This window comes from Sapajus apella, unplaced genomic scaffold (genome assembly GCF_009761245.1).
Source record: "Sapajus apella isolate SASKATOON/1434 unplaced genomic scaffold, GSC_monkey_1.0 scaffold9, whole genome shotgun sequence".
Lineage (NCBI taxonomy): Eukaryota > Metazoa > Chordata > Mammalia > Primates > Cebidae > Sapajus > Sapajus apella.
This window is the reverse complement of record NW_022436949.1, coordinates 7,759,854-7,786,708: the sequence shown is the minus strand read 5'-3', so window position 1 is coordinate 7,786,708 and position 26,855 is coordinate 7,759,854. Positions and strand designations below refer to the sequence as shown.

General features: G+C 35.0%; 1 protein-coding gene across 9 annotated transcripts in view; it reads right to left on the bottom strand.

The window, feature by feature from the left end:
* TDRD3 (tudor domain containing 3) overlaps positions 1–26,855 on the bottom strand; it is a 180,909-nt gene that overhangs the window by 137,043 nt on the left and 17,011 nt on the right. For all 9 annotated transcript variants that reach the window (XR_004268813.1, XR_004268812.1, XR_004268811.1 and 6 more), the window contains exon 2: positions 2,103–2,187. Coding sequence is in view for 3 of the 9 variants with exons in the window: in XM_032277328.1 (XP_032133219.1) it covers positions 2,103–2,187 (85 nt within the window). In the remaining 6 variants the exon portion in view is untranslated. The remainder of the gene's footprint in view (positions 1–2,102; positions 2,188–26,855) is intronic.

The window sequence follows — 26,855 nt, the reverse complement described above, 5'->3', positions numbered from 1 at the left end:
TGTCTAAATTTGATTAAAAGATGACAAACTTAGAAAAATAGATTATTTGTCTGCTACAGGCTTCATCCTAATTAAAAAGTTTTTTTCCTATCATATGACATCATAGCTTTGGTCTGGAGTATTTAAACACAAATTTCAGAGAAAATAAAAAAGACAAATTAATTCATTCAGATAATAGCATGCACCTCTTATGTGCTCAGCATAAATATTTTATCTTGATTTATTTTATTCAAATTTTCATACCAATTATAGTTTATTGGTATTTACCTGCGTATATAAGAAAAGAAAAGCAGCAAATTGTCATAAAATCTCTCCTAAAATCTTTAGAAAGTTTTTCTTAAATAAACAAGAAAATAGAGTTATTTCTAATATTTTTAAACAACAGAATTAACTAATTTGAGTGCAAGACAAAGAAAACTAAAGTAGCTAGGAAATATGACCATTTTTAGTCATAAATAACATGCATAATTTCTAATGCCTATCATTAAAAAAGCAGTCTTTTATTTATTAAAAACCTAAATACTTAAAGGCTCAGAAACCAAAATAAATGATCTTGCTTGTCTTGTTAAATAAAATTCAAAGAAGTTGAAAAACAATGACTCAGTTTAGGACTTAAATTTTATCTGTTTAAACCCAAGTTTAATTGTATAAAAATAAATTTAAGTAAATTTTTTTTTTTTTTTGAGGCGGAGTTTCACTCATGTTACCCAGGCTGGAGTGCAATGGCGCGATCTCGGCTCACCGCAACCTCCGCCTCCTGGGTTCAGGCAATTCTCCTGCCTCAGCCTCCTGAGTAGCTGGGATTACGGGCACGCGCCACCATGCCCAGCTAATTTTTTTGTATTTTTAGTAGTGACGGGGTTTCACCATGTTGACCAGGATGGTCTCGATCTCTTGAACTCGTGATCCCACCTCAGCCTCCCAAAGTGCTGGGATTACAGGTTTGAGCCACCGTGCCCGGCCAAATTTAAGTAATTTTAAAAGAAAAAGCTAGAGTTATGTATTTATTTATATTTTACATGTTCTCAGAGCCATCATTTCTGCTTTACATTGATTCTGCAGTGATATGATGGATTTGTCAGACTATAGTTCTCTGAGAAAAAAACATTTTTTTATTTACTTTTTTTTTCTTTCTTTTTTTGAGACAGAGTCTCACTCTGTTACCCAGGCTGGAGTGCAGTGGTGTGATTTTAGCTCACTGCAACCTTCGCCTCCCAAGTTCTCCCAATTCTTCTGCCTCAGCCTCCCAAGTAGCTAGGACTATAGGCACGAGCCACCATGCCCAGTTAATTTTTGTATTTTTAGTAGAAATGGGATTTCACTATATTGGCCAGGCTGGTCTTGAACTCCTGACCCCATGATCCGTCCGCCTCGGCCTCAAAGTGTTGGGATTATAGGCGTGAGCCACTGTGCCTGGCCTGTTTAACTTACATTTTTATTTCAAACCATTTTTATAACTTGAAAAATTCCAAAAGCCAATCCAATTATGGGGGAAAAAAACCAGCTAGAGGGTTGGGTGGAAAGAGTTGAAAAGAAATATACACTGGAACATTAATAGCAATTATAGCAGATTTAGTTTTCTTATTTTGCTTTTCTGTATTTTCTGAAATGTTCCATAATAAGTATTATTTTGAAACAATCAAAGTTACCAAAATAATCAGGAAAAGTTATTTTGAAACAATAAATACCACTGTCAAAAAGTTATAACCTACCTAGAGTTTCTATGTAAATTAAATAGCAATTCATTTTAATGAATATTCAGTTTTTACTACTATTACATAGCTATAATATGTAAATAAGAAGCAAATATAAATAAGAATGTTTAAAAAGTCTATAACTGATCAGTAGGTGAAAAAAGGAATATTAATTTCATTTTTTTCTTTTTCATCGGATTCTGTATATAGATATTAATAACTTACTAATATGAGATTACCAAATTCAACAAACATCGCTTCAAGTTAAAATGGACAAAATATGATGTTCTCTATATTAGTTATCATATAACCCAATTTATTCTGAGACTTTTTTATAAATATATAAAAGATTATGTCTTTTATAATGTCCAGATTTCAAATGTTTACAAGTTAATAAATATAACCTACATTGAGAGCAATCAGGATGATGTCATTTACATTGACTTTGTCAGGAGAGCTTGTGCAAGCTTCAATGCCTTCATCTGAAAGATACCTGTTAAAATAAAATAAATGGCTTAATATTATCTAAAATCAAAATTAACCAAAATTCTTTTCTTAAGTCTACATGCAATTTTGTTTTCTACTATAAAATGCTTCTATTATAAATACTAGGGAAAAGAGTCTTGGATATGGGTTCCTTGTTTATTTACTATTTCTTATAGAACAGTTAAACAGTGCATATGTTTCCTCTTTTGTATCCTTAAAGAGATATTGTATCAGTAAGTGTATTCATATGCTTTCTGAGGACAGCTATTTAAATGTCAATATACTTTAGGGAAATACAAGCTACTATTTGCTATTGTACAAATAAAAGCTTAAGTATCTGTTAATACTGTAAGCTCTTAAAAAGAGATTGAGATGTGCTATAAAAATAAAACCAAAATCAACATGGTTTTAAACTTAGTACAACAGAACTTCTCTCTGGACTTTCTCACATTATCTTCTCAAGTCCCTTTCTTTCACATAGTGTTCTCAAGGATCCTTCAATAAGGCTATTAATTCCAAATAACACAAAGATAGGCAACTTTTTACAATACATCTTTTGCTTTTCCTATTTATTTTCAGTTTTTTTACTCATTGTCTTATTTGCCATTTTCTTTTTAACCAGTCCAAACCATCCATGAACCTGCCAGAGACAATTAATTAAAGAGTAAAGAGATTAATGAATCCAAAGGAAAAAGATTCATCTCTACCCATACATAGCATGGACATTTTGAAACTCTTTGATAAACTCAACAATTCGGGAATCAATCATCAAAAAGTCCACTTGTAAAAATCTCCGTTAACATCTCTCATTTGTATAATCAGTATCAACACCTTTAACCAAAGGGCTAATGCTACCATCACCATTACAGACATTCTTCCACTATTAAAAGGATCCAGGACTGCTACTGTAAGATACTCAGCTCATTTTTGATGAACAGCAATTCCACCACCCACCCTCAACACTAGATTGATTCTAAGATACTTATCAAAGTAAACTTTACCCAGAAATAGCAACCCAAAAAAGTGTGTTTAAGGAGAGAATAATTTCCCAAAAGTTAAAGAGCCAGTGAAAAGAAATGTTAATAGTTAGAACAATACAGAAGAGCAATAGAAGATTAAAGTAGATAAGCCAATGACCAAGACCAAGGAGACAAAAGTCAGGAAACTATATATTTAAATCACACCAAGAATGTTAACAAAATTAGGTACTATTAAAAGCTTAAGATCATGGCACTGCTAATCTACAGTGATAAATGAAGCCAAGCAGTTAAATGGGTGACAGAGAAAATACAAATATATAGATGAATCAGTAAGAATGAATAGATGGTAGACAGGAATGATACTATATAAGTAACCACGGAATACAAATATCCGCAGTGATTTTGGATGGTTAAAGTACTTATTTAACTCAAAATGGCTATGGTAATTTCTTTACTATCCTGTTAATTTTTCACTATTTATGAATAGTAAAAAGGCATTTTGTCCGACTGTATCTATAGCTCTAATTGTTTTACATATTCCGTTTCATAAATAATGTGCCCCTGTTATGTGAAAAGTATTGTGTGAATCAGTAATAAGATTAGTAAAGTAATGAAAAACTGAACACCTGTCCTCAAGAAGTTCACAGTCTCCTATACAGCATAACACAATACATAAACAACTATCATACAAGGCCAAAATAATTATAAATAAAATGTTATAGGGGCTCAAAGTGGCTGCAGGAAAGTGCACAGAAAAGGAATAGCAAGAGCAAAAACATGGAGAGTAAGTGTGAAGCACCTCCTAGGGATAATATCCTGGAGCTTTCTGGCTGGAAAACAGAGAAGAAATAAGAGATGAGGCCGGGCGCGGTGGCTCAAGTCTGTAATCCCAGCACTTTGGGAGGCCGAGGCAGGTGGATCACGAGGTCAAGAGATCGAGACCATCCTGGTCAACATGGTGAAACCCCGTCTCTACTAAAAATACAAAAATTAGCTGGGCATGGTGGCGCTCGCCTGTAGTCCCAGCTACTCGGGAGGCTGAGGCAGGAGAATTGCCTGAACCCAGGAGGCGGAGGTTGCGGTGAGCCGAGATCGCGCCATTGCACTCCAGCCTGGGTAACAAGAGCGAAACTCCGTCTCAAAAAAAAAAAAAAAGAAAAAAGAAATAAGAGATAAGCATAGGCTGAGACCAATTTTAGAAAGCAATAGTGGACAAAAGGATATGATATGTGTGATAAATTCTGACTGAGTGATTACAAAAACACAACTTTCCAAGCTCCTATGCAGGAGGGAAGTAGTATGCAACGATTAATAGAATATTTGGTTTTCTAGAAAGGAAACTATAGAATTAAAGAATTATAGAATGTCAGATGAACTAGGATAGACCTTTAAAAATAATTAAAATTCATCTCTTCAACTTTACAGATGAAGAAAAGGAGTCCTATATATGTAAATTAAACTTGCTACAAAAATGGAAGCTGCAAAGTTAAAAACAAGAATGAATCCTAACTCCCAACTCAGCACTCTTTCCATTACAACATACCATTTTTAGCCAGGTACAGTGGCTCACTCCTGTAATCCCAGCACTTTCGGTGACCAAGGCAGGTGGATCACCTGAGGTCAGAAGTTCAAGACCAACCTGACCAACATGGTGAAACACCAGCTTTACTAAAAATACAAAACTAGCCGGGCATGGTGACACATGCCTGTAAACCCAGATACTTGGGAGGCTGAGGCAGGAGAATCACTTGAACCCAGGAGATGAAGGTTGTAGTGAGCCAAGATCGTGACATTGCACTCCAGCAACAAGAGTGAAACTCCTTCTCAAAAAAAAATTTTTCATTTATCAAACAATTAATGCTGATATTAGGGATATAATCATCTCATAAATAAAAGCCAGTATCTATACAAATCAGTTTCCTAATGAGCTAGATACTTCAGCACCTCACACACACAAAAGTAGAACTAGGCAAATGTAATCAGTGAGCTCTAAAGTATATTAAACAAGAACAGGTAAACAGGTATAAAACTCAGTTTATAAAAGCAGTCATGCTGTTCCCTTCAGCATAGTAGAAGATCAGGAAACTAATGTCAACTAATTATTAGAGATCCAAGTTTTCAGAAGAATAAATATACCCCATTCCAACAAAATTATATTAAAAGGGAAAGTCTAACAAAAATTTTAAAGGCAGAGCTGTAAGGGGTTGGAAACTTGCCTTTATCCACATATGTCAAATATGTGATTTCTTTCAAACAAGGCCTGTACATCACCTGACCAGACTTCAAATTATATTACAAGGCTATAGTTACCAAAACAGCATGGTACTGGCATAAAAAGAGGCATTAATACCAGTGGATCAGAATAGAGCACCACAAAATAAAGCCAAATACAGCCAATCTTCAACAAGGCATACAAAAACATAAATTGGGGAAAGGACACCCTATTCAATAAATGGTGCTGGGAAAACTGGCAAGCCACATGTAGAAGAAGGAATCTAGATCCCCATCTCTCACCTTATACAAAAATCAGCTCAAGATGGATCAAAGGCTTAAATTTAAGACCTGAAACCATGAAAATTCTACATTTTTAGAATGTAGATAAGTAAGTGGAACCTAATTAAACTACAAACTTCTACACAGCAAAAGAAATCATCAGCAGAGTAAACAGACAACCTGCAGAGTGGGAGAAAATATTTGCAAACTATGCATCCAACAAAGTACTAGAATCCAGAATCTACAAGGAACTCAAAACAAATCAGCAAGAAAAATAAAATCCCAACAAAAAGCGGGCAAAGGATGGAATTAGACATTTCTTAAAAGAAGGTATACAAAAACAGCAAACAAACAGCATCACTAACCACCAGGGAAATGCAAATGAAAACCACAATGAGAAACCACCTTGCTCCTGCAAGAATGGCCATAATTAAAAAGTTAAAAAAAAAGCCGGGCGCGGTGGCTCAAGCCTGTAATCCCAGCACTTTGGGAGGCCGAGGTGGGTGGATCACGAGGTCAAGAGATCGAGACCATCCTGGTCAACATGGTGAAACCCCGTCTCTACTAAAAATACAAAAACATTAGCTGGGCATGGTGGTGCGTGCCTGTAATCCCAGCTACTCAGGAGGCTGGGGCAGGAGAATTGCCTGAACCTGGGAGGCGGAGGTTGCGGTGAGCCGAGATCGTGCCATTGCACTCCAGACTGGGTAATAAGAGCGAAACTCCGTCTCCAAAAAAAAAAAAAAAAAGTTAAAAAAAAAAATTGTTGTCGTGATGTGGTTTACACTCCTGCCAGAAATATAAATCGGTACAACCACTATGGAAAACAGTATGGAGATTCCTTAAAGAACTAAAAGTAGATTTACCATTTGATCCAGCAATCCCACTACTGGGTATCTACCCAAAGGAAAAGAAGTCATTATATGAAAAGACACATGTACACACATGTTTATTGCAGCACAATTTGCAATTGCAAAGACGTGGACTCTTAAGTGTTCACTGATCAAAGAGTGAATAAAGAAAATGTGGCATATATACACCATAGATTACTATTCAGCCATAAAAAGAATCAAAATAATGTCTTTTGGAACAACTTGGATGGAGCTGGAGGCCATTATTCTACGGGAACTAACTCAGGAATGGAAAACTAAATACTTTATGTTCTCACTTGTAAGTGGGAGCTAAGTCATGAGGGTGCAAATACATACAGAGTGATATACAGGTATTGATCGACTTACGACCTATGCAACTTACGATAATTCAACTTTACGACCACGACTGCTTCACATCTGGCAGTGCAAACGTACGACAGTGTGGAACAGCTTCCGGCAGCACTACCATCTCCGCGTGCACCATTTCAACTGTTATCCCAGACTCAGTACAGCAATTTGTGTTTTGTGTCTTGGATATTTTTCATCAAATCCCTCCCAATAAACTTCTTATACGTTTAGAAGCAATGGACCCAAACATCAAACGATTTGCAAGGATTGAACGGATGGCGCATGAGGTGTTTCGTCCGTATCGTGAAATTTATGAAGAAAAAAGAAACATACAATTCAAACAAAGTTCACCATGTTTATGAAAAAACCAACTCCGGTAACCCCAACTGCTGCCTCAGATGACGACATCAACGATCCGCAGCCAAGCACCAGCGTCCAATAAAATGTTTCGTACATGTTTATATATTTTGATATGTGTTGCAATTGGGAAAATGTTTCCTATGGTATTTTTTACACCTGTATTTTGCATTTTTGTTTGCACCTGTATTTTCTAATTTTGTATGTTTTGCAAATATTAAACCAGTTGTACTGGTAATGCAGTGTTTTACTTAAACCTGAGGAATGTAAAAATAAGAAACAAAATGGTGTAGAGATGGTACAAATGGCATAAAATGAACAAAGAAAATTATGATATATAACAATGAAAGAAAATTATGATAAAATATGACAAAGATTGTTATAACATCATTTCACAGTACTGTACATATAGCCTACTCAACTTACGACCAAATCGTGTTATGACTGGTCTGTCAGAACCAATCGTGGTCATAAGTCGAGCACTAGCTGTAATGGACTTTGGGGACTCCAGGAAGGTAGGTTGGGAGAGGGTGAGGGCTAAAAGAATACATAACGGGGACAGTGTACACTGCTTGACTGACGGGTGCACTAAAATCTCAGAATTCACCACTATAGAATTTATCCAGGTAACCAAAAACCACCTGTACCCAAAAAACTATTAAAATAAGAAAATAATAAGGCCTGTAAAAGGTTTTCTGAACATAACAAAACCAAAACACTTACGCCTTATAGGTTTACTCCATAATTTTCAACAAACAGGGCACCGATTTACAGTTCTCCCTGAGTAATACTGATCCTTTCGTTAATACTGGATGAAGGACTGGGCCTAAATTAACCATAATTTGGGATTTACAAGTTAATCTTTTCATTTTTTATAAACATTTAAAACTCCAATATTACCAATTAATAAAACAAGTGATAAAAAATAAAAAGTCAAAGACCAAAATGTGCTTCAAGAGCTTCTGTAATGCAGTAACTAAAGAAAAACACAACACAAGATTCACCAGTCTTAATTGTGGCAATCAGGAAAGAAAGCAATCGAAAAGTAGTAGAGCAGGCGCTCCAGATATGGTTCCAGTGGTGGACCTCCAGGGAACAGAATTATCATCAGTTCCTTATGTGTCACTTTTGAGCACCTAAAACCCAAGGGCATTGATACAAAAGAAAAAACTGACACCAGACGGTTCTTGTTTACTAAATTAGCCAGCAAGAGCACACTTTTTTTTCACTCTCTCATGGAAATTTTGGACAGTAATATTATAAAACCACTTATTACTATTCTAAACTATGAAAACATCTAAATACATTTTACTGACAAGCAGAGTACGAAAGGGCTAAATTTCTGCATGATACAGAACAGATGAATAATTCTCACTAATTCTACCTTCAAATTATGCAATTTTTAAGTCACCACAGTTTAGTAAGTGCTCAGATTTTTTAGTTGTTTTTGTTTTTGTTTTTGTTTTTGAGACAGGGTTTCACTTTGTCACCAGGCTGGAATGCAGGCACAAACACAGCTCACTATAGCCTCGACTGCCCAGGCTCAAGCAATTCTCCGGCCTCAGTCCTCCAAGCAGCTGAGATTACAGGCACTAGCCACCACACGCACCGAATTTTTGTATTTTGTAGAGCTGATATTTCACCATGTTGCAGAGGCTGGTCTCCAACTCCTGAGCTCCAGAAATCCGCCTGCCTCGGCCTTCCAAAGTGCTAGGATTATAAGCATGAGCCACCACCCCATGCCTTAAGTGCTCAAAATTTTTTAAAAAGGGATTTTAGAAAATGCTTCCTTTAGTAAATGCTTCTATTTGTGAGAAGATGTCAAAATTCTGTCTTAGAATCACTTAACTGTCTTCACCTCACGTTCAGAAGTCATTTGGCATATAAAGCAGACATGTCCAAACCATAGCTGAAGAATCTCAACTGGCAGAAAACTGTGATTAAGAAACATATATATATATATATATATTTATTAGTTCCAGATAGTAGATCTCCATTACCACACTTTAACATCAGTAAGGAAAGAAGAGGGCCAATTTCCTTTGATCCATTTCTTTGAAAGCAGGTAAAATCCGTGAGTCTACCTTACTCACTGGCTATGATGTGTAGATAATGAAGAGGAGCAAGGTAAACTACAGATCAGGGGGCTAAGCTAAAGGGGGTGACCATGTCTGCACAAGGACTGGTAAAGCAGTTACTGCATCAAATTTGATTTTTAGCTTGTAGATTTCCATAAAACAATGTATAAGCCAAACAAAACAGGGCTCAGCCTGAATGTGGTACATGCACTTTGTACTTTAGTACTAAACATATTAGTTTATTTAAATTATTTGCTCCTGTTCACTTCCAAGTTTTCTTTGACCTGCCAAGTTGTGCTATAAGTGTACCTCAAATAGTATAACATTCATAGCCAACTTCCTTTCCAAGCAAGAAAAGAAACAAGTGTCTTTTAGTTCACTTTGTACACACTGGGAAAGCAAGTAACACAACTATGCCTGTATCAAACGTTCTCTGGTGAATTGTCTATATTACACTAAAAAGTATCAAATCATTCAGTCTGGTCATCGATCTAAATATTTTACAAACTGGACATATAAAGAACTTATGCTTACTTTAGACTTCAAGGACTACTTATATTTTTAAGGAGGAAGAATGTTCTAATAGGCCAGAAAGTAAGCCATAAAAGCAAACACTAAAGTTTTATTCTCTTTTACCCACTGCCACCCATTGAAGTAGTGAATGCCCATTCAAATCTGAACTGAAACTTGACTTCCCAAAACAATCAAATACAGAATTATTGCACATTGTTATAAACTCGGCTGATGACACATGAAAAGTCTTTAAAATGCCAGTAAGAAAACCAAGAGTGAAAACATTCTTCACGAATGGACAGGGACTATGTCAAAATAAAGGAGACATCTGGACAGTGACTGGTACATGGTGTTCTTAATTGCCCCTGAATAAAACCCAAATCAAATCGCTTCATGCAGTTTCTAACCTATACCTGATGATTTGCTACCACACCGAGGTCACTAGCCCTCAATATGATATCCAAATACCAAAATGGGAGTTTGATAAATGAACTCTTGCTTAGCCACAAAGAAAATAAAGATAACTAATTCCTAATTACCCAAGCTAAGGTGGAGACGAGAGGGAAAAAATATAATAATCAAAAAATCGCTTCTATTAAAATATATTTTTGATCTTAGCAAATATGGAAGTTCCTGGCCTACTGCAAATTCCCCAAACTTTAATGTTTTAAAATACATATTTTTTAATTACCCATACAAAGATCTCTGCTCACTCTGCCTATTCTGTTTCTCTTTCCACAGTGTAAGTCACTTAATACACCTGCCAAAAATTTGTTTTATCTATTATTCTTATAGACTTAAACTATACCTAGCCAGAGACACTGAAACAATTAACTTACTGATTCCCTCCTCTAGGGAAGATGGAGATGGCTTGCAAGTTCTTGTTTATGAATGTAACTTGGGAAAATACAGGATTTTGCCATAATGAGTAACAAGATTAGTAAGGTAAAAAAGCTACTAAGAACTGGGGCACAAGACTTTCTTCGATAACCTGGTACAAATGATATCAATATATTCAATACAGCTTACAGATACACTGGAAGGATCACAGATGAGAATATAAAATGGAACACCAGCAGTTAGTTGAATGAATTCATGAATTCCATGGCAAAAGCTCTATTAAGCATAACAAACAGAAGGATCAGAATTCTGCAAAAGGTAATTCAGAAGAGAAAGTACTATAAAAAATGGTGGAAAATGAAAAAAGAGGTCTTTATTTTGTTTCACTTAGCAACCAAGTACCTCTTCTATTAATATTACTACATTTTATTTTCTTGTTTAGCTGAAGTAGCCACTTCCTATCCCAAATTGAATACCACAGTCTCTATTCCAACAATTACAAGCACCTGAGCAATGCTGGCTTAAAAATCTAATTTTCTTTGTGGCTTATATATAAATGAGTCAGATGAATAAAGTTATGTATTATTTAAGGTATTTCTAAGTACCAGTATGTACTGTTAATCTTAATGTAGTAAACTATTTTCAACACAAGATTTATTTTACTCATTAAGAAACTACAAAAATGCATTACTTTTTCGGTTTTTAGTTTCTATGATTTCTTTGCAATCACAAATATACATTATTTCCACCCCCTCCCCCCACTTTTTTTTTTTTGGTAGAGACAGAGTCTTGCTTTGTTGCTCAGGCTGGTGTTGAACTCCTGAACTCAAGTTATCCTCCTGCCCTGGCTTCCCAAGTGCTGGGATTATGGGTGTGAGCAACCACACCCAGCTATTATTTCCACTATTTAACTAACCTATAGTGTTTCATTTTTTTCTACACCTACACCAGAAAATCTATTTTAATTCCTTCTATGCCAACTCTTAAGATTGTTATATTACAAAAGTAGAAACATCAAAAGCAAAAAAAAAAAAAAATGAAATAAATCGTCATGAAAATCTTAACATTTTAAATTTAAATGTTTCATAAAATTGACCTGTACACAAACTGAAAGTATGAATATGCAAAAAAAACTTGAATTACTTAACACTATTTAAGCCTCTTTTTCTAAATAAACAACTTCTGATTATGTAAAACAATATGAAATGCCTTGATATATACATCATGGTTAACAACCACACTGGTGAAGTATCAGTATTTCAGTCGCCAAACAAAACATTTATTTTAAAAATTTAGATGTTAATTAAGAAAATTTCTAGAGAAAAATTCTTTGTAAGTTTATATCTAATTTAATAGTATTCAAAAATGTTTCAATTCTGAAAAGTTAAACCTAGATAGGTTTTTGTTAAGCACTTCCTTTAAAAAGCTGAAGACTATCAAGTAGCTAATTGTGAAAGCTGTACTTCCTGAAAGCACCACTAGATGACAACCTTGTTTCACAAGTAAAATATACTCCTGTTGGATGCTAAGACCCTGAAGATACACTAAACTAGCTTAAAGGTTTCTAACATTTGCTTTTTGTTAGAGAGTAGGGATAACAAAAAAATAAATAAATAAAATAGGCTATTATAATTTTAGAATTTGTGTTGATATAAAGATCACTCAGGGTTTTTTTTAAAAAACCTCATTTAGCAAGCATTCAAGAGGTACCTCACCATAAAATATATTAAGACAATTTTCTCTTCCAGTCTTTCCTACATCTATATCTTTGGAAATAGATGATTTTATAAAAATAAAGTACACATACCTTATTAGAGACTAATGCTTTTTTGCTGTAGAATAGATACAAAAAGTTTTTGTTCTTGTTTTTGATTTTTTTTTTGAGACAGAGTCTTACTCTGTCACCAGACTGGAGTGCAGTGGCATGATCTCGGCTCACTGCAATCTCCACCTCCTGGATTCAAGCGATTCTCCTGACTCAGCCCCTTGAGTAGCTGGGATTACAGGCGCCTACCACCACCATTATTTCAATAATTGCTTTTCTCTGACATCAAAGTTTAAAACCATGACAATTTTAAGATAATAACTATAAGAAGACAGGTAATAAACAATAAACTTCTATTTTTATGACTCATATTCAAAATATTAAAATATTTCCCCATACATAAACCAATTCATGAAGACATTAACCCTAGAATGCTTATTTGGTATTAAAAAATATGTAACAACTGTACAAGTAAAAATTTGTAAATAATTCCCTTGAAATCCCATAATTGATATATTACGAAGTATAGTAGCAATGGTAGCCTAACTATGTTGTTATTCATCTTTGTAAACCATGACTTCACATAAATTTAAAAGTATAAAATAAAGGCCTGGATATTTTTACTTTCATTGGGGTTATAATTTATAACCTTCCTCTAATTCTATATTTTCATACATCAATTCAGAAGCAGAGCTGGGGTTACTCTTTAATAAATCAGATTTTAAGATGTGAGATTACTTAATATTTCTGTCCCATTACTGCACTCACAGCATTGGTGCCTACAAAGTCCATGCCAAGGGTCTCTCAAAGTAAGGTCTTCCAGAATTAACCCCAAGGAGATCACCTACTTGGTTAAGTTTACATAAGAAGTGTTATTCATAAATGTAAGGTATTATAAAAATTGGAAGGCATTTTTATAATTAGCTGGAGAGACTATCACTTTTTAGTGAAACTAATGAAAACTAGATGAAAATCTCAGCCTTACCTTTTAATATATGTGGGACCCTAGTCAATTTGCTTCATCTTTCTGTGCCTCAGTTTCCCCCTACCAAAAAAGACAATACTGAAAATACTGATCTACAGAGTTTTTCTAAGAATAAATAAGGAGACAGCATGTAAAACCTAGCATATGCTTAGGATACAGTAAGTGTTAAATAAGTATTAGTTTTCTTCCTTGTTAAACACAGTGCCATTGTTTATTCTATATTTTCAAAACATAATGATATTCAAAATCTGGATTCTAATGAGAAAGGAAGAGAATAAAACTAGCCTAATAATAAAGGGAATTTCTTCAAAGGCTATAGCTAATAGTCAAAAGTGTATATGCTTCCCTATTGGTAAGCCTGACCACGTATTTCTAGCAAGCTACTCATATGGAAGAACTAAAAAGTATCAGCAAGGAAATAATTTTATTTATTATTATTATTTTTCAGAGATGGGGTCTCTCTATGTTGCCCAGGCTGGAGTGCAGTGGCTATTCACAGGCACGATCCCACCTCTGATCAGCATGGGAGTTTTGACCTGCTCCGTTTCCAACCTGGGCCAGTTCACCCCTCCTTAGGCAACCTGGTGGTCGCCCACTCCTGGGAGGTCACCATATTGAAACTGAACTTAGTACAGACACCTGATCAGCAGCGTGCACTACAGCCCAGAACTCCTGGACTCAAGCGATCCTCCCACCTCAGCCTTCCAAGTAGCTGGGACTACAAGCACGCACCACCATGCCCAGCGGATATAATTTTATTCATTTTGTTTAAATCTTTCAGTTTTACAGTTGAAAGTTTTTTAACAATAAGAAAATAAGTTATTATATTAGACTGTACAACTGTTTCTGCCTGGAACAGAATTTCTAACCCAAAATGCATTGCTTTCATTGTTGTTTAATCTGCCATTTATGTCAAAATTTAAAACAATAATGCCAAGAAATAGCTAGTAAGCAATAAAGTTTAAAATTATATTGTACAGAGAAAAATTAAACATTTTACAATTTACATTTAAATTTAATGTCATTCATTAAAAATCTTAAAAATGAAAATCTAATACTTCAATTATCATAGGCAGTGAAGACAAATACCTATTTGTTTCCAGTATATGTAATCATATGTCTTACAATCTAATAGCATAACAATTCTCTGTACATTGAAATGAAAGAAAAAATGAAAGAGGCATATAAAAAGCACAATATTACAATTTAAAAACCAGCCATTTAAATGTGTTACTAAATTAAACAGGTAATATTAAACAAATAAATGAATTTTTTTTCAAAAGAGTGAAATAGTCCCATATAAGTTAGTTGATAAATATGAATTAGTAATTCTCATTTCCATTTCTTTCAAATGCATCTTAAATACAAAGTGCTTAGTGCTGCTTAAGTTTTTGAAATTGAAATGCTGCAAATAAACTAGTTTTTTTCTATTGAAGGAGACCAGGAAATTTCACCCCAAAATATGGCACCCTGGAATGCTGATTATTTTCAGTTGAAGGCCCCTGGAGACTGGCACATGCTAGAAGCTTTACTCTGATATTCCCTTATCTGCTTAAAGTCCAGACTCTTTAAAGAAGAAAATTACCACTAGTCCATTCCCTGAGTTTTCATTAACTCATACTGCAGGAATAAAGACTGAAGTCTATAAACACACCTAGACAGACTTTTGTCACAAACCACTGTCTTCTCTGTGGGCCCACAAGGCTTTGTTTCAGGATACTGTATGTTCTCCAAGCCCATTGAATTCCCCTAAAAATCATTTACTATCCCCCTTCAAATCATCCACATCTCCCTCTCCTCTGTGAAGAAGAGTATACACTCTGTACCCCCACTGCATTACTGTATAAACAATCATTCTCTTGTAATTCCCTTGTGCTATGCACATTAAATAAATTTTGTATGCTTCTTCTATTAATCAGGCTTTCTTCAGCTGATTTTCAGCAAACCTTCAGAGGGAGAAGAGAAAGCTTTCCCCGGCACCTATATTAACTTAGAAAACATAATTTGACTACATTCCCCATTCCTTTTTGTGGTAGCCTGAATGTTGGTCCACAAAAGATATGTTCGTGTCCTAATCCCTGGGAATCTGTGAATGTTACTTTATTTAGAGAGAGTCTTTACAGAAGTAATTAAGAATTTTGAAATAAGAAAATCATACTAGATTATCCAGGTAGGCCCTGAATGCAATGACAAGTGTTTTTATGAGAGAGAGGCAGAGGGAGTTTAAAAGCAAACATACAGAGGAAAGTGACACACAGAAAAGTAAAAGTCCATATGAAGCTGGAGGCAGAAACTGGACTGATGAGGCCTCAAGCCAAGGAATGTCGGCAACCACAGAAGCTGGAAGGAGTACATTGCTGATTCTCCCTAGAGCCTCGGCAGAGAGAACAGCCCTATAGACATTTTGATTTCACACTTCTGATCTCTAGAACTGTTAGGAGAATAAGTTTCAATTGTTTAAAGGCATGCAGTTTGTGGGAGGAAATGAACACATCCATTACATATTCCAGTAATTACTTGAGAAGTATTGATTTGATTAAACACAAAACACTATTTTGAAAGGCCATCCATCCCTTAGCTTAGAATCTATGAAGGACATTTTCTATTCAGCATAAAATGCCTTGATTCCTTAACTCTTCCTGAATGAATACTTTCAGTGAACCCTATTGGTCAGTTTCGGTCTACAAATAAAAAGATACAAACTACATAGAGGCATAATAAAGTAACAGTAGCCCTTCTTATTATGCAGAAATGGAAACTGGGTAAAACAGGAACACTGAACAGTGTGGAGGGATCAGGCAAGGGAAAAACATAAAGAGGGGATCACCAAGCTCTGTCCACCTACATCTGACTGACCTCCAATGACAAATGTGAAACAGACTCAAAACATCCCAGCTGAAGACAAAAGATTTGAACAGAGAATAGAGCTGCTGCTGCATAAGATAAGAAACTGTACTTCAAACCCAGCCTCCCCCCCCTCACACACACACACAAATACCTTTAATAACACAGGAAACAATAAGCATCAGTGAAAAACAACAGAACAAAAATATTTACAATTTAACACTATTAATATCCAGTACACAATCCAAAATTACCCAGCATACAATGAATTAAAAAATGGAACACATTCTGAAGAAAAAAGAAAATCAATCAAATCTGATTCCAAGATGAACCTGATGCTGAAAATAACAAAGATTTAAAGTGGATATTAGAGCTATTTACACTTAAGAAAAAAAAAAAGTTTTCAATACAACACACTCCACATAACACTTTGGTCAATGACAGATACATATATGACTGTGGTCCTGTAAGGTTAAAATACCGTGTTTTTACTGTATCTTTTCTATGTTTAGATATGTTTAAATATACAAATATGTTTAAATATATAAATATTTACACAATACTAAACTGTGTTACAATTGCCCACAGTATTCAGTACAACAACATGCTGTACAGGTTGGCAGCCTAGGAGCAACAGGCTATGCCATTTAGCCTATGTGTGTAGTCGGCAATACCATTAAGGTTTGTGTAAGTACACTCCATGATGTTCCCACAATGACAAAACTGCCTGAAAACACATTTCTAGAACATATCTCCATTACGTAATGAATGACAGTATATGTTATGTGAAAGTTTAGTAGAATTCCTCTGTGAAATCATTTGGGCCTGGGTGCTTTTGTGGAGTACTTTTATGAGGTAATCTCTTGTTAACTTTCTCTATGTCCTCTATAACACTGGTCTGCTTAAGCTTTTTAACTCTAATAGGGTCAACTTTAGTCATCTGTACTTTCCTAGAAAATTACTCATTTCATATAGGTTTTTAAAAGTATTTGCAACATGGTCTCATGACATTTTTAAAAAAATTATTGTGTATATTTGAGGTTTACAACATGATGTTACAGGATATATATAGATAGTAAAATAGTTACCACAGTGAAGCTTATTAACATATCTATCATCTCACAGTTACTTTTTGTGTGTAACAATGGCAGCTAAAATCTACTTATTTAACAAAAATCTCTAATTTCAACAACTTTAGTCCTCATGTTGTACATCTCTCAACTTGTCCTTGGACCCATGTCTCCCCATTTCCTCTACCCATCCCGCTGTCTGTGGTAACTACTGTTTCATTCTCTATCTCTGTATTTGAGCTTTTTTTTGTTTGTTTTTAATAGTCCACATATAAATAAGATCATATAATACTTTTCTTTTTGTGTCTGGCATAACATAACTTAACTTACATAACATAACATAACTTACATAACATCCTGTATGTTCATCCATGTTGTGAGAAATGGCAGGACCTCCTTCTTTTGAAAGGCTGAATTATGTTCCATTGTGTGTGTGTATGTGTGTATATATATATATATATATATATATATATATACATACACACACACACATACAAGTGATCCTTGAACTTGGATGTTAGCATCGCAGACCCCTGCACAGTTGAAAATCTTAGTATAATTTTCCCTAAAACTTAAATCTGAGTATAATTTTTCCCTAAAATCTGAATATAGATTTCCCTAAAAACTGAGTATCGTTTTGCCTAAAATGTAACTACTAATAGCCCATTGTTGACCAGAAGCTTTATCAATAACATAGTCAATTAATACATATTTTGTATATGTATCATGTACCATATTCTTACAATAAAGTAAGCAAGAGAAAGAAAATGTTACAAAAACCATATGGAAGGCCGGGCGCGGTGGCTCACGCCTATAATCCTAGCACTTTGGGAGGCCGAGGCGGGTGGATCACGAGGTCAAGAGATCACGACCATCCTGGTCAACATGGTGAAACCTTGTCTCTACTAAAAAAATACAAAAATTAGCTGGGCATGATGGTGCGTGCCTGTAGTCCCAGCTACTCAGGAGGCTGAGGCAGGAGAATTGCTTGAACCCAGGAGGCGGAGGTTGCGGTGAGCCGAGATCGTGCCATTGCACTCCAGTCTGGGCAACAACAGCGAAACTCCGTCTCAAAAAAAAAAAAAAAAAAAACACCATATGGAAGAGAAAACATATTTACTGTTCATTATGTGGAAAGAAATCATAATTAAAGTCTTCATCCTCATTGTTTTCATGTTGAGTAGTCTGAGGAGGAGGAAGAGGAGGGGTTGGTCTTGCTGTCTCAGGGGTGGCATGGCAGAAATGAAACAAAATCCACATATAAGTATCCAAATCCGTACTGTTCAAGATCAACTGTATAGACCACATTTTCTTTATCCATTTTTCCATCAATGGACATTTAGATTGTTTCCATAGCTTGGCTACTGTGACAAATACTGCAATAAATTTGGGAGTACAAATATCTTTATGAGGTAGTGATTTCATCTTCTTTGGTTATATACTAAGAATAGGGATTGCTAGGTCATATTGTAGTTCTATTTTTAATTTCTTTGCGAACCTCCATACTGTTTTCCATAATGGCTGTACCAATCTACATTCCCATCAACAGTGTACTAGGGTTTTTCTCCATACCCACGCCAACATTTGTTATTTCATATCTTTTTTGATAAAAGCCATTCTTACAGGTGTGAGGTGATACATCATTGTGGTTTCAATTTGCATGTCCCAGATCACTCATGATCCTCAACATCTTTTCATACACCTCTTAGCCATTTTTATGTCTTCTTTGGAGAAAAGTTTATTCATGTCCTTTGCCTAGTTTTTAATCAGTTATTTTTAACATAGTCTGTTTCAAAGATGACTTCTCCTTGTTATTTCTTATTTTACATAGTTATGCTTTTTTTCCTTGAATAAGTTAGCTAATGGTTTGTCTGCTTTGTTAACTTTTTCAAAAACACCAAGATTATTCATCTGATAAATGGATATAAACAAAATGTGTTATTTCCATACCTTGGAATGTTGTCATAAAAGTGAAGGATTGATACATGTTGCCAACATAAATGAACCATAAAAAGTGTTACGCTAAATGGAAGAAGACAAACATTAAGGGCCACATTTTGTATGATTCCACCTATATGAAATGTCATATAAAAAAATCCATAGAGACATAAAGCAGATGAGAGGTTGCCAGGTTCTAGGAAGAAAGGCGAGTAATGGCAATGCATATTAGCTTTCTTTAAAATATTCTTGAATTAGGTAGTGGTGATGATTACTAATCTCTGAATATACAAAAAGCTACTGAATTATACACTTTATTTTTATTTATTTATTTTTAGACAGTCATGCTCTGTTGAGCAGGCTGGGGTGCAGTGGCACAATCTCAGCTCACTCATACCTCTACTTCCGGAGTCAAGCAATTCTCCTGCCTCAGCCTCCTGAGTATCTGGGACTACAGGTGCATGCTGCCATACCCAGCTAATTTTTGTATTTTAGTAAAGAAGGGATTTCGCCATGTTTGCCAGGCTGGTCTCAAACTCCTGACCTCAAGTGATCTGCCCCCCTCAGCCTCCCAAAGTGCTGGGATTACAGGCGTGAGCCACTGTGCCCAGCCAAAATTGTATGCATTCAAGAGGTGAATTTTGTTATGTGATTTATAACTCAATAAAGTTGTTAGTTTTTTAAAAACCACTGCATGGCCAAAGAGAGAAAACACCAGGATTTTGGCTTACTTGCTAGATTTATTGTTTTTCTATTCTTTAACTCATCAATTTCTGCATTTTTATAGTTATTTTTCTTCCTTTCTTTTGACTTACCTTGTTCTTACTTAGTTCATTTATCATTTATTCATTTTATTAATAAAAGTAGTTAGTAAAATTAATTTTCCTCTAATCACTACTTTAAATACATCACATAAATTATGATATAAAGTTTCTTCACTGTCATTACATTTTTTAACTCAGTGACTTTAATTGTATTTAGCCTTTTACAATATTTTAAAATACTTTTTAAAAAGCAGTTTGGTCAAACATTTTAATTTCTAGGTGAAAGGGCTTGTATTTGGTTTTGTTAGTAAATCCTAGTTTTAGTGCATTGTAATCAGAGTGTTGTTTATAATAGTTCTACTTTATGGAAGTTATTAATGTTTTCCTTATGACATAATATATAACCAGCTTTTATTAATGTGCTATAGGCACTTAAGAAAATGAGTATTTTCTCTTATCACGATATAGCATTCAATATACAGTGTACCCAGAAAATCAACCTTATTGGCTATATTGTTTACATCTTCTACATCCTTATATTTTGTCCACTTAAATCTATCTAGTAATGAAAGTAGTATAATGAAGTTTCCTGTCATTGGTATGTCTCTCTCTATGTGTTCCTGCAAACTCCTGAGGTTTGTTTCAGAAAGCCAGTTGCTCTATTTCTTGATGCATAAATATCCTTAAGTATTACATCTTAGTCGTGGAGTGTGGGTTTTAACACTAAAAGTGGTTTTCTTTGTCACATTTAGTGTTCTCACTCTTGAATTCTACTATGTCTGATAGCATCTCTATCCCCTGCCCCATAGTGTTTCCATTTGTCTGATAGACTTTTATCCATCCTTTTATTTTTAGACATTCTGAATCACTTTATTTTAGGTAAGTTTCCAATAAACAGCCTACAGTTGGATTTTGTTATATGAGCCAAATTTTAAAAATAGTTTTAATTGATAAGTAAAGCCCATGCATATTGAGTATTATGACAAGATACATTTGCTCTCAATTCTAGCATATTTAACAGACACGTTTGGGTTCAATTTTACCATATTTTAATAAATTATTTATTTTATTATCTTTGGCATATTTATTTCTCCACAAGATATGTGTGCTTTGCTATTTTTACTTTTTGTTCATTTTTACAAAGGTCTATATTTCTGTTTTATTATTGCCTTAGTATGTTTGTTTTTTTAATTCCGCTGAGTTCCTGTTATCCCATTTAATAGTGTACTATTTGGTTTACCAGGTGTTTTTAGCATTCTTTAATCTATGGCCTATTTTCTTCTTCCCCTCTCTCTACTTCTTTTTCTGTAACAATATATAACATTTTACATTAGTTTTACCATCACCCTCATCTTTGTTTTAGTCTTATATTTATGTATTTTTCTAAATGTTCACCATCAGTTCTTTTGCTGAAGTTTTCCCAGTCAGCATTTGGCTAGATGCAGCTTATCCTCCAGTAAACATATAAAGAAGGACTGGAAGGGTATAGAATTCTCTAAGTCTGGCATGATGAAAACTATTTTTATATAACCTTAATATTTAAAAAGCAGCTTGGCTAGATATAAAATCCTGAATTCATACTTCCACTGACTTTTCTTTGAATGCTGCTCTATTTTTGCCTTGCTTTATATATTGGTTTTGAAAAGTTCGATGCTACTATAATTCTTTTGCTTTTATTTGACTTTTTTTCATGGCGGCCTTAAGGATTTTAATATTATCTTAATAATCTAATAATTTTTACTGGGATATGTCTTGAAGTTAATTGCTGTGAATTAATCATCCCTTATAATTAGCATACTTTCAATGTGTGGATTTACATCTTTTACTATCTGGAAAGTTTTCTTGAATTACAGTTTTAGATATCATCTCTTTTCAATTGTTTTGTTTTTTTCCCTTAGGGACTCAAATAAAACAAATATTATCCTTCCTTGACTAAGTCTTACATTTCAGCTATTTTTTCTCTGACATTTCTTCTTTATTTATTTATTTTATTTATTTATTTTTTTGAGACGGAGTTTCACTCATGTTACCCAGGCTGGAGTGCAATGGCGCGATCTCGGCTCACCGCAACCTCCGCCTCCTGGGTTCAGGCAATTCTCCTGCCTCAGCCTCCTGAGCAGCTGGGATTACAGGCACGCACCACCATGCCCAGCTAATTTTTTGTATTTTTAGTAGAGATGGGGTTTCACCATGTTGACCAGGATGGTCTCGATCTCTTGACCTTGTGATCCACCCACCTCGGCGTCCCAAAGTGCTGGGATTACAGGCTTGAGCCACCGTGCCCGGCCCATTTCTTCTTTATTTAATTTTAATTCTCATAGTTGTTTTTCTCTCTTCAATGCTCCTTACCAAATTTTCATTGTAGTCCATTTTCCCTAGGGTACCTTGTAATACATTATTTATTTCTAAAATAATTCTGTTATTTTCTTCCATTTCTTTCCAAAGCTCCCTCAACATTTTTCCCCATCTGTCCCTGTTTATTGTCCACTTCTGTCTTCAGTTTTTGAATTTCTGATTCAAGTGATTTTTCAATTTCATGGTTGTTTTGGGGTAAAAGAATTTCCCTTGGTTTGTGTGCAAATTTGCTTCCTGATTTAGAAATATTTTTGCTCATTTTTGTGATACTGGGCTGTTTTACATTATTTCTAGTCCTATGTCACCCTTTCCTACCAATCAATGCCATATACTTTAACAAAGTGGTTGGGTTTCATTAGGGGGCATATTATGAATTTCCCACTTTTGTAGTTCTCTTTTGTCTCACAGGGCCTTAATTTTTCATTTTTTCTTCTTTTCCTCATCACTTTCCACTTGCCAAAGAAAACTTCTTCCTTACTTTGTTTTTTTTCTCTTCCAAAAGCTATGCATTTCAAAAACTGAACCCTTTAACTCTTGCCTACTCTTTCAAATCCGATTTAACCATTTAAATAAAATCTGTCCCTTTAATTCACACACCAATTCCTTTATATGGCATATGTCTATTTTAACTTGCATGTCTGACCCACTGTTTTTCATCTGTTTCTTTCTGGCCCTTTATTTGGCACCTGTCCTTACTTTGAAATATCTTCCTAATATGCCAAGTTTCTTTATTTTTCACATTTAGGGTAGATTTGATCTTTCTGGTGGTCATTCCTATCACCCTCTAGTCACTTCATTTGCATCTCTCCTCTGCTTTTCTATAGTTTTTTCGAGGTCCGCCTTGGATCACCAAAGCCCCACAGGACAAGATTGGCATGGGAGTGTGTGGAACCATGGGGCTGGCTTTTAACTTTTTCTTTTTACTCACAGGTCTTTGATAGTTTCCACATTCTCTGTGTTCACATAATGTTGACAGCATCATTTCACATGGATTTTTCTCAGGTGTGAAGTTATCTGTATAGTTTGAGGGAAATATTTTGGGAAGTTATTTACTACACTGCCACCATTTTCTAGTTATCGTAAGTCCTAGTAGGATTTTTTTCAGCAAATAATTGAAAAACTGATCTTGACCAAAATTCAAAAGTCATCAAAAAATACCATTAATAAAATAAACAAAAAAGCCACAAATTGTAAAAAACATTCATAGCATATGTATTTCAAGACTCATACTTAGAACAAATAAACAACTCCTACAAATCAACATTAAGAAGTCAAACAACCCAGGCGTGGTGGCTCACGCCTTTACGTAATCCCAGCACTTTGGGAGGCTGAGGTGGGCGGATCACGAGATCAGGAAATAGAGACCAAACTGATCAATATGGTGAAACCCACCCCCCTCCCCCACCCCGCTGGCCGTCTCTACTAAAATACAAAAAATTAGCCAGGCATGGTGGCATGCGCCTGTAGTCCGAGCTACTCAGGAGGCTGAGGCAAAGGAATTGCTTGAACCCGGGTGGGGAAGATTGCAGTGAGCCAAGATGGCACCACTGCATTCTAGCTTGGTGACAGAGCAAGACTCCATCTTAAAAAAAAAAAAAGTCTAACAATCCAATTTCTTGTTGTTGTTGGGTAAAACACATTAACCTTTATGGAAATAATTACAAGTTGAAAAAAATCATACTTCTTATACACTGATTAACTTGGTGTAAATAATACATTTCTTCTAAGTATGTATTTGTAATATTAACATCTAGTATGATATATGTCATTACATGATGTATACTACATATAAAACACATAATCACAATAATTATAAAAGACATGAAAATAGGCATTTTCATCTTTTTGTCTTTTAATTTATTTTTACTTATAGAAAAAAACATTAAAAAATTTTTTTTAATTCCTGTTCATACAACCTAGATTTTTAAAATATTAGCATTTGACCACATTTACTTCATATTATTCCCTTTCTTCCTTTCTTTCTCCTTTCATCCATTTGTTCTTTTTATAAATTTTTTTTATTTTACTGTAAGTTCTGGGATACAAGTTCAGACTGTGCAGGTTTGTTACACAGGTATACATGTGCCATGGTGGTTTGCTGCACCTATCAACCCGTCACCTAAGCCCCACATGCATTAGGTATTTGTCCTGAGGTTTTCCCTCCCCTTCCCCCCTACCCTCACAACAGGCCTTAGAGTGTGATGTTCCCCTCTCCATGTCCATGTGTTCTTACAGTTCAACTCCCACCTATGAGTGAGAACACGCAGTGTTTGGTTTTCTGTTCCTGTGCTAGTTTGCTGAGAATGATGGTTTCCAGCTTCATCCATGTCCCTGCAAAGGATATGAACTCTTTCTTATGGCTGCACAATATTCCATGGTATATATATGCCACACTTTCTTTATCTAGTCTATCACTGATAGGCACAACAATCCAACTTCTTAATGGATAAAAGACTCAAATAGATAATTTATAACGAGCTAATAATCACATTAAAAGGTGCTTAATATCTTCAGTCATCAAGAAAATACACATTAAAACCACAATGAGATAGATACCATTTCACACTAGCATGAATGGCTAAATTCAAAAGGACTAAAAACAGAATACCGGTGAGGAAGTAGAGCAACCAGATCTCTCACACACTGTTGGCTGAAGTATAAAATGTCACACCCACTTTGGAAATAAATGTTTGGCTATTTCCTATAAAGTTAAACATAAATCTATGGCCCAGATATTTCACTTCTATGTATTCTATGAGAGAAATGAAAAAATGTGTCCATAAATAATACTTATAAATGAATGTTCCAAGTCTTATTCATAATAACCAAAAACCCGTTATTAACTGTCAAAAGGAGAATGACCAAACAAATTATGGTATACTCAAACATGAACTACCACTCAACAATAAAAAAGAACTACTGATACAGTTAATATGAACAAATCTCAAAAGGATTGTTATACTTCTAAGATGTCAGAAAAAATAAGGTTTTCATTTTTATAATAACCAATTACAAGAAAGTGAATCCATGATGCCAGATGTCAGAAAAAGATTATCTGTGGGCAAAGAAGGGACAGAGCAAGAGAAAACCTTCTTGGGTGATAAAAACATTCTATATCATGTTTAGGATGGTGGTTACCTAAGTGTACACAACTATCCAAGCCTATTGTACTAAACACTTAAGAGCTATGCATTTTAATATATATTACTTGTGCTGCAACTTAAAAAGACAAGTCCAGTCAGTTTGTTTATTCAATAAACATTTGTTGAGTCCCTACGTACTCTATAGCAGACATTGTGCCAGTCCCAGGAATTTGAAGATGAAAAAACCATGGTAATGACCTCAAAAAAGTTTAGTCCCAGTGAAGCTTGGTTTACTTAAGGAGACAAACATAAAAATGATTATAGCACAATGAGCTAGAGATAGGATGTTAAAGGAGCTCAGAAGAAGGGCACCTACTTCCTATCAGGGAAGACTTCTTACAACAGATGACAGTTATGTTTTAAAATGAAGGACAAGAATCAACTAACTTCAGTGGAGAAAACACACAAGCAGAAAGGGCTAGATGAGAAATGGTACAGTGGCAGGACATAAAATACCATGTACATAACAGACCCACAAGCAAGCTGGTGTTTTTAAAGCATAAACTACTAGAGAGGCAGGAGCAAAAATGGATGCCACAAAGAAACAAGAGGCTATGCATACCTTTGTAAGACAGGGTTCATCCTGTAGGTGACAAGAGATCTAAAGATTAGACAACCTTTGTAGACAGCTCATTCTAGCACCTATAGAAAAGACAGATTTAAGACAGTAAGCAAGAAGGCCAACCAAGAGGCTACTCTCAAGAATAAAGGCCTGAAGTAGAAAAATATTTAGAAGGTAAAACTGGCAGGACTGATTCTTAATTTAAATATGAGTGAATAGGAAAAAAAAAATGATTCATGAATGGTAAGATGAGTGTACCACCTCTAAAACAGGAGTATAAAGAGAAGAACTTGGGAGATGTAGGGTAAGAAAAGTACAGTGAGACACATGAGTTTGATGTGCCTCTGCAATACCTAGTTCAAACTGTACAGAGTATTTCATATATAAGGCTACATTTTCAAGTTCAGGTGCCTAGGTAGATTTAGGAATCATCAGCATATAGAAATTAGCTTAAATCATGAAAGCAAATGAGACTGGGTCAAGTACAATGGCTCACACCTGTAATCCTAGCACTTTGGAGGCTGAAACTGGAGAATCATTTGAGGTCAGGAGTTCAAGACCAGCCTGAACAACATAGCAAGAGCCCACCTCTACTAAAATAAAAAAAATAGCCATGTGGGGTAGTGTGTGCCTATAGTCCTAGCTACTTGGGAGGCTGAGGTAGGTTTACCACTTAACCCAAGGAGACTGAGCTATTATCATGCCACTACACTCCAGCCTAGGCAATGGAATAAGACTCAGACTCAAAAAAAAAAAAAAAAAAAAAAA